A 9,723-nucleotide genomic window follows, 5' to 3' on the forward strand; every position below is an offset into this window, starting at 1 on the left:
TTACAAAAAACACCCCAGAGTTCTGATTTATCCTGACGTTCTGACTAACTGGACTTAGACTGCAATTACCATAACCACCAGGGATCATAACTAGACAAAACCAGTTAACATAACTGACTCTAGTACAGAGAAGGATGACTGTAATAGACTGAGACAGACAGGAAGAAATAGACTGAGACATTAGACTGAAACAAACAGGATGAAATAGCTGCATAATCACCGACACAAGTACAAAAAAGCTTGACATATGCACCCGTTGAAGATTAGACCGCATGGCTGGGCGACGCTTGCTGCTCCTCTTTCTCCGGACTTGGTGAGGCCAGCCAAGTGACATACCCTTCCTCATCCAGAATCGGCTCTCCACGAGAGTTAGTGACCAGGTGAAGGCAGCCAAAGCCATGCTGAGAGTGGTCGCTGGTCGTTTCCTTTTCCATAGCAGGATTGGATGGCGGAGGGTCTTCCTGAACCGGGGCTTCTTCGAGACAATCAGCTCTGTAGACCAATCCATTCATATCCCCCAGGAGAATGCCACTTTCCTGAGCGCTTGTGGAAGCAGGGGAAGTCGAACTGGGGGTGCAGGGCTCCTCCTCATAAATATACACAGTGAAATTGACCATCACCTCTGGTCTGATAAGCCGGCTCGGGAACCTGAGACGGAAGGATTGATAAGTGCCTTGTGGGACAAGTCTCTCCTGATCCGAACTCGAGGAAGAGGGGGGAACAGATGCAATTGGGGCTACAGGCTGCAAATCCGCATGAGCAGGGCTGGCTCTTATGCCAGACCGACCCCCTCGTCTCAGAACTCCCCTACTGCGCGGCATGGTTCTCAAAGCCAGAGACCCGAGAAGTCGTTCGAGCCTAAGAACACTGGAGGCGAGAGGATCCCTGCTCATATCACAAGCATCGACAGAGGAGCTTTGGCCATGAATTGGCATAGATTGCACAATATAAAGAACAGAGACATTTACCGCCGCGGGAGTATGACGCTCAGCCATTAACCTGGTTCGCATCGAGGACAGAGCTGCCATGCTCGCCTTGAATGCAAATTCTCTTCGGGCCTGATCCAAAGTGCAGTCACCTGCCCTGAACATTAACTGATAACCACCACCTCGGACCTCCGAGTACACATGCCTGCCATCCGTCAGCATCGATGGTGTCGTGGCGTGCTGCATATTTAATGACTTGAATAAACACCCGCATCCGGGTGCAGTTTCTCTATCAGAGACTTGTCCTGAGAGACAATTTCCTGCAGTTTGGCCATTTGGTCCCTGGAAGCTAAGCTTTCTATGGTACCTTCAAAGTGGTTTTCTTTAGCCTCCACTCCGAGGTTGGCTAGAAGGTCAGCTAGCTTATTCCCTTCTCTTCTGGTATGCTTGAAAGTGATTGCTTGGTGCTGAGAAAGCCAGTGATCTATTAGTTCGAGCCTCTGGGCCATTCTCCAGCTGCTGCTTACCTTGTGAATTGGAGAGCCGTGTTGAAGCTTTGTAGTCATTCTGATTATGATCTGCGAGTCTCCTTCTATGATGAGGGGAAAGAAGTTTTTTCCGTGTGCAAGTTTAAGACCTCGCCATAGACCTTCCAATTCTGCTGAGTTGTTAGTGTCCCAACCTATCGAGCCCATGTAGATGCATAAAGGGTTGCCGTTATGATCTCTGAAGACTCCTCCATAGCCTGCTTTTCCTGGGTTTCCTTTAGATGCCCCATCAAAGTTGAGCTGGATCATGTCAACAGGAGGTGGATTCCAATAGCTTGCTTCCTGACTGTGTTTGTTGGGGTTCCTGCCAATGGTTGATTTTTGGTTTATCCGCAGTTTCCAATTGTCCCAAACAGTTTTTTCCTGAGGAAGAGTGGGAAAGTCTTCAGAATGCCAATCTTTGATTGAAAGAGTCTCCATAATGTTTTGATGGAAATTGTTCCAAATTTTTTCCAACGGCATCGTTTGATCTTTGAATATTCTTCGATTGCGCTCTTTCCATATATTCCACATCAATAAGCCTGGAATGAGTTGCCACAACGCGTTGAGGAGATTACTTTGAAATGGGGTTTGGCTCCCCTTGCATATGGTTCCTTTGAGGTCTCCTTGCACTCTTCCTTCTATTTGACAGCGGAAAGCAATCTTCTCCCATAATTTCCTTCCAATTAGGCAATTTTGCATAAGATGAAGGGTTGTTTCTTCCTCCTGTCTGCACATGTGACATATGGATGGTCCAGAGAAGCTCCGTTTTCTGAGATTATCCCACGTTAGGATTCTGTTATGACAGAGAAGCCATAGAAATGTGGAAACTTTCGGCCAGTTAGACTTATGCCACACTTTTTCCCATAAGTTGTCTTTGTTCAGCTGCCCTTGAATGATTAAATTGTAAGCCTCCTTAGTTGTGAAAGTTCCTTTCTCTCCATAACCCCATCTTAAAATGTCCGGTTCTTCTGAGACTCTTATTTGCCTCTTTTGTAATTCTGTTTCGAGGAGATGTTGAGTCTGGACTGAACTATGCGGTAGGAGCTGATTTACATTTTTCCACTGCCGATGTTCTTGAGCAGTAGCTGTAGTCCAGAAAAGGTTGACTTTGGCCAATTGATGTATCTCTCTCTCATCCGCTGGAAGTTCCTGGAGAATGTCTTTGATTTTTGGCAACTGCTGCCATGAATCTTCCCAGAAACGAGCAGTGTTCCCATTTTTGATCTCCCAGAAGCAGTGCTCTTGGATGAGATATCTGTGTTGAATGGCTGAATTCCAGATTGCGGATCCCGAACTTGTCTCTGTCATACGCAGTCTTTCTTCCATGGGATAATTACTTGCATACTTAGCAGTCCAAAGGGAAGCCCATGGAGTATTAGGATGGGCAAGCCACCTCCACCAGATTTTAGCTCCCATCGCTTTGTTGCTATGCTCAGGGTCTCTAAGGCCTATGCCTCCTGCGTACTTGGGAAGACAAACCTTATCCCATTTGAGTAGAGCCCATTTTCGATTTTGTCCTGAGCCCCCCCACAAAAAATTACGCTGGAGATTCTTGATTTCTTTGAGGACCCACTTGGGGGCAGCTAGAATGGAGAAAAGATACAGAGGCATGGAGTGAAGAACTGCTTTGATGAGAACTATTCTGCTTGCCATATTCAGAGCTCGATTAGTCCATAGGAACAGACGAGCTTCTAATTTTTCTAACAACTGCTTCCAGGAGGAATGTTTAAGAGCTGAGGCCATAAGAGGGGCACCGAGATACTTGGATGGCAGTGAGGCACAGGTGAAGCCCAGAATACGCTCGATAGCTCTCTGGGTAGAAACAGGAGTGTTGAAGAAAAAAATTTGGGATTTGACTCGATTGATAAGGGCGCCAGAAGCGTCAGAGAAAGTGGATAGAATGGATTTTAGAAGGCGAGCTTCCTGAACCGATGGATGACCAAAAAGCATATTATCATCTACAAATTGCTGGTGGGAGTAGACAGGGGAATTATTAAATGAGAGCCCTTTTAGCCGCCTATCATGCCTAGCAGCCGTGATGCTTCTACCCAAACCCTCAGCCATAATTACAAATAGAAAGGGAGATAAGGGATCACCCTGCCTAATTCCTCTGGAAGGACGGTAGGTAGCTGAAGGGGTGCCATTGATTAACACAGAGAAGAAAGCTGAGGAAATTAGATTGTAAATCCATCTAACCCAAGAGTGAGCGAAGCCAAAAGCGATTAGAATTTTTTGTATGTAGACCCAACTGAGACTATCAAAGGCTTTAGATAGATCTAGTTTAAGCAACATACCTGGCTTCTTGGTTAGCTTTAGGGAATGAATTATCTCATGCGTGAGAATGATTCCATCCGTTATTTGACGCCCTTCTACATAGCCCGACTGCTCAGGCGAGATGATGAGCGGGAGGATCGGTTTAAGCCTGGTAGCAATGACTTTTGAGATGATTTTGTATATCATATTGCAAAGAGCTATGGGCCTGTATTTGTCAGGGGTGTTGGAATCTTCTCCTTTAGGTACTAGGGCTATGAAAGTAGCATTTAATCCAGGATACATCCATCTGAGCGCTCTGGATTCCTCCACAACCTGCCAGACTTCATTTTTTATCAAATCCCAGAATTTGTGAAAAAAATTGGATGTAAAGCCATCCGGACCTGGCGCTTTCCCCTCCTTCATTTGTTGCACGACCTCTTCAACTTCCTGCATACTGATAGGTTTGATAAGCAAACTGTTGTGCTCCTCCGTTATGACCTTGGGTATGTTCTGTAAAAGTTGATTGATAGCTGGCATTCTGTTGAAGTCAGGCTCCTGGTGGGCTTTTTTGAAGTAATTAATAAATTCCCCCTCAATGCCATCATGGGTTTCAATCTTCTCCCCCTGCTCATTTTTAATGTGAGTGATGTGGTTTATCATTCTCCGCTGTACAGTGGTTTTATGAAAAAAATTTGTGTTTTTTTCTCCACTTTTTAGCCATCTAATTCTGGATTTCTGCCTCCATAAAGTTTCTTCCTGCTTGTCTCTTTCTAAAATTTTGGATTCTATGGCTTGTTCCTGTTTGGTGAGCTCCTCTGTTCGCCCCTCATTGATAATGGATTGCTGGATTTTCTTCATTTCTGCATTGAGCATGGCCTGGTCGGCAAAGATGTTACCAAATGTTTTGTGGTTCCATTGTTTGATGGCCCTTTTTAGATGCTTGAGCTTTTGCTGGAACCTGGACATTCTTGTACCTTCGATCGGATTGAAGTTGAGCCAGCTTGATCTAACTAGCTCTTCAAATTCTGGATGGGAGAACCAAAATTCTTCAAAACGAAAAGGGCGTCTGAGATTGTTACCTGGCCTGTTCCATTGGAGCTCGATAGGCCAATGATCCGATCCGGAGAAAGGGAGAATGGAAGCTGTGAATTCCCCTCCGATGTGTGTTGCATTATCTGAGATTAGGAATCTGTCAAGACGCGAAGCAATTTGTTGCGCTCCTACTCTCTTATTTGTCCATGTGAAGATACCGTTGCTTGTTGGAATGTCTATTAACCAGTTGCTGTTGATGAAGTTCTTTAGAAGGTTGTCATCATTGTTTGTGTTACTTCTGCCCCCTTTCTTTTCCTCCATGCTGGCGATCATGTTGTAATCCCCTCCAGATATCCATAGAGGGAACGGTCTATCTTTGTTGAGATCTGACAGTGTATTCAGGATGTGGTCTTTTTGAGCGGTATCCTGAGGGAAGTAAACATTAGTTATCAGTCCATGGGTATTCGTACCTGAGAGATGGAATGTGGCTTGGATGAAACTTTTGTTAGCTTGAATGTTGTTGAGATGGATGATCCGGGCATCCCAAAGAATTGCTAGGCCTCCCGAGGCTCCTTGAGCATCCACAGCTGTGACTAGCCCTCCTGGCCAAGCCTTCGCTGCTATTCTTTCCAAAATTGTAGAGCTACACTTCGTCTCCTGCAAAAAGAGAATGCTAGGTTTTTCTTGCATCAGCATATTTTTTAATATTCTGCCTTTCCTTGGGCTGTTGAGCCCTCTGATATTCCATGATATTAACTTCATTGAGAAGGGTGGGGGTTTGCGTTGAAGTACTTGGTCAGTTTGGCATACCTCCCTGACTCCACCAGTATTTCTCCTATCTTGATTGTTCTTTCTAGGGTTGTTTTCCTTCCCCTCTTCTTGCTATCCTTGGTGATAAATTTTCCATCCCATGGACTGCCGATCTGGACTCCTAGAGAGTATTTCTTCTGTGCCCTGTTTAGCACCTCTACTAGGTTGTCCACTTGCGTTTCCGGGATTTTTTCAAAGTTCCTTGTGCGGCAAGCATGTTCCAAGCCTAATATGTCCAGCTCCCCTATATCTAAGGGCTCCGGATCTTCTTCCATGACTTGGGGCGATTGAAAAATATCCTCAGGCTCGTTTGAGACTTTTTCGTTTGGCTGCGAGTACTCAACATCCATTCCTTGAGTTTGCCCTGGCACGGTTTTGGCCTGAGAGATCAGGTGCACTTGACTTGTGGTTTTCTGTCCTCCTTGCTCTGATGTTTCGCCTGGCTGTTTTTGATGGACCGTTTTGTCCTTCTCCTGTTCCTTTTCCGGATCCTGCTCATCGGTCTTGTTCAGGGCTTCAAATCTGTTGCTTGTTGTAGGCATTGCCTTGTTGGCAGGATTTACTTTGGGATTGCTTGTGGCTTTCTTGTTTCCTCTCCTTCTGTTAACTACCTTGGTGAATCCATCTGGGGTATGATTGTCAGGATTATCTTGATAAGAGGGTATCTTATTTTGAGGACAGTCTCTATAGAGATGCCCTATATCATGGCATTTCCTGCATCTAAATGGCACCTGTTCATAGTCTATGACTTGAACCCACTCCGAGTCTTCATGAAAGAAACTTACCGTGTCTGGCAGCGGTTGCTTGAGATCCATGTATACACAGATCCGAGCATATGAAGTATGTTTGCATAGCTTTGTTTCCTCTGCTACCCTTACAAATTCACCTATAGCATTCCCGATTTCCTGTAGAGACTTTTCCTCCCAATATTCCCATGGCAGTGAGTAAAGCCTTATCCACACTGGCGCACAGCTCAGATCCTCCTTATCTGGGTTAAATCTTTCGACCCAGCCTTTGAGAAATAGACCTGCTGAGTTGAAAAAATACGGACCTCCCTCCAAAATCCTGGTTCGGTCTTCCAGGCAGTTAAACACTGCAGTGAAGAAGCCCTTGGCTCCCAAGTGCAGAGTTATATCCCCCTTTGGATGCCATTTGGTGCTGATCCAACTTCTCAGTGCTCTTTCTGTTGGCCAAATCCCTATAAACTTGCCGATCAGCGCATGATCTCGCATGTACTGTATCCTGGCATTGATGCGTTCACTTGGGAAGTACACCCGTGGTCTATGGGTTGCTACAGGTTTGCAAGTTGAGGAACTTGCTTTATTTCTTTCCTCTGTATCGATGTCCTTTCCCTTTTGCTGTCTAGTATCCATTGTGCTGCCGCTGGTCCCGTTTTCATTCTCCCTGTCAGCCGTATGCCGTGATCTATTACCCGGAGACGGGGGAGGCTCCTGGCCCTCCCCCTGAGGGGGGATCATTTGTCCTGTTCCTTATGGACGCGTCCTCCTGCGCTCTGCCTCACCAGAATCTGCCGCAAGTACCAGGTTCGACAGTCCTGCCGCCTGCAGGTTTCCGCCAAAACCCTAGGGTTGGATGCAGCCACCGGTGCTCATCGCCATCCCTGGATCACATTCAAGATCTCTTTTAAATTATTTTATTAGAATATAAAATTGATAAAATTTATTTGGAAAAGGTAAATAAAAATGTATATTTTTCTAATTTTTATAATAATGTATATTTTTTTATTTATTTATATTTGTTTATGTTCATCATCACAATTTGGTATGTTAATTTTTGGCCATTATTATATATATATATATATAAAGATAAGAAAAGAATTCAACTTCTACCTAGCTTATGATGTGATTAATGTGAAAAACATTATCAAAATTAAAATGTATTTTTTAAATATTTTAAATTCAATTTTTAAAATATAATTAAAATTTATTTTATGAATAATAATAAATAAATATTTATTAAAAAAAATTGAAATAAAGTATATTATTAAAAAAAATTCAATTAAATGAGATTGTTTTAATTTAGATTTCATAATATTTTTAAATTATATAAAATAAATTATTCAAATGAAAATATGGATTAGTTATTTTTTTTTAATCGTATTTCTTTTAAATTATTTTATTAGAATATAAAATTGATAGTATTTATTTGGAAAAGGTAAATAAAAATGTATATTTTTCTAAGTTTTATAATAATAAAATATTGTAAATACAATTTATTTGATAAAAATAAATAAAAAATATATATTTTTATATTCAATTATTTTTGAAATAATATATATATTCTTTCAAAAATAATATATATATATATATATACTTAAATAGTAGTTTGCTTAGGGTAGCTCAATTGGCAATGGTCATGGAAATGAAGTCTCATCAAACCTGAAATCTTGGATTTAAATTTTGTGCTATCCCCGAATCCAAATGAAAAATTAGACATAATAAAAATATAGTCTTACCAAACTTTAAAAAAAAAACTTTAAAAATAAACATGTATTATACTTTATAAATTAAATATAACCCTATAACCTGTATTACACTTTATAAATTAAATATAATCCTATAAAATATTTTTTTAATTAAAAACTATATATTACTTACTCCTAATAAATATCTATTAAAAATTAAAAATTATTTAAAAATACTTGAATATAATAATATATAACAAAAGTACGAATAAAAACACTTAAATTTGATAATATATTACAAAACAATGAACATTAATATGGATGCTTGTACATTATTCTTCAAATTCACTAAGGCTTATAAGAAGCCTTCAAGATATTTTAACGATGGTGATTTCTTGATACTGTATATATCCATGGCGCTTCCCTACTCGCTCAGAAATCCAGGTAATACAATGTTGAGAAAAAATGTAGAAGAGTACAGTAGAAGTCCAAAAAATTCGAAAGTCTAAAGCAGGGTTACTATTGTGATGCAATATTTTGCTGAACTTATTTTGATTATCAGGACACAGTTTGGTTTCGTTGCTTTACATTAAAATTTTAGATATTTTCAAAATCTACCATTTAAATAAAGATGTGAACAATTTCTCATAAAATTCATATATGAGATTAAATATTTTCAAAATCTACCATCTAAATAAAGATATGAACAATTTTTTTTTATTTTTATTTTTTTTAAATGGGAGAGGCTAGTTCCCTACAGAAACATTATGGGCCTTTTTTTTTTCTTTATACATATATAGGTACATATGCGTGTCAGAACTGTCACATCGAAATTAATACGCCATCCCCGAGACAAATATGCTACAGGCATCCGCAGGAATCAAACACGACCGGGGGGTGTACAAACCATCCGCCCGGACCACCACAACGTGCACTCACGTGCTAAAGATATAAACAATTTTGTAAACTTCACACAAAGAATACAATATAACATGGTAAAATCACCACACAATTCATGAACAAACAATTTTGTAAACTTCATATATTAGAACACATTGTAACATGATAAATCACCACACAATTCATAAACATTTAAATTTATGATTTCTTCTCAAATAAAAAATATATATATATTTTTGGTGAGAAATCCCTTTGTCCAAAACCAGTTTCAAAATCCAAAATCGAAAGAGAGTTATTTCTTGGATATAAAATCAAAATGCTATGATTACAAGAATAGTTTTGTACTGATAACAGTCATGGCTATTGACTATCTGAGCCCTGCAACCCACTCTTTCATTGCTTTTATTGTAGTCGACTATCTGAGCCGTGGAACCCACTCTTTGATTGCTTTTCTGGTAGTCCAAGTAATTAGTCAGCATTTGAACAACAAAAGAATTCCTCAATGGAGATGTTATGGATTATTGAATTCATAAATAAATAGTGGTTATTAACATTAGAAAACTGATAATGAAACCAGAAACAATTACATTAATTAAGTTTTCGTATTTTTGGGGGAAATGTAGTTCCATAAATCTCGGATATGGTATAGAATTTAGTTAAAATGATTATTTTATTATGTTCTATTGCAGGGGCTGTGAAGGTGGAAATAAGACTTTCAAAATATAAACTATAAACTAATGGAACGAATATATATATATATATTTTAAAAATTTAAACATTAGATAATATATTTGTCAAAACTCAATTAATGGATAGTCAAAAATAAATTTATTGCTAAAGTCTTGAC

At 40.1% G+C, this 9,723-nt stretch overlaps 1 protein-coding gene across 1 annotated transcript; it reads right to left on the reverse strand.

Annotated features, from left to right (window-relative positions):
- Positions 1–1,174: 1,174 nt before the first annotated feature.
- Positions 1,175–7,029, reverse strand: LOC149200106 (uncharacterized). The gene is made up of 2 exons (XM_089400847.1): positions 5,566–7,029; positions 1,175–5,398 (listed from the first exon to the last, which is right to left on the reverse strand). Exons 1-2 carry the CDS (start codon positions 7,027–7,029, stop codon positions 1,175–1,177), a joined length of 5,688 nt encoding a protein of 1,895 aa, XP_089256973.1.
- Positions 7,030–9,723: the final 2,694 nt, after the last annotated feature.

This window comes from Pinus tabuliformis, chromosome 2_1 (assembly GCF_031772625.1).
Source record: "Pinus tabuliformis cultivar Carrire ecotype Pingquan chromosome 2_1, CPIR1, whole genome shotgun sequence".
NCBI lineage: Eukaryota > Viridiplantae > Streptophyta > Pinopsida > Pinales > Pinaceae > Pinus > Pinus tabuliformis.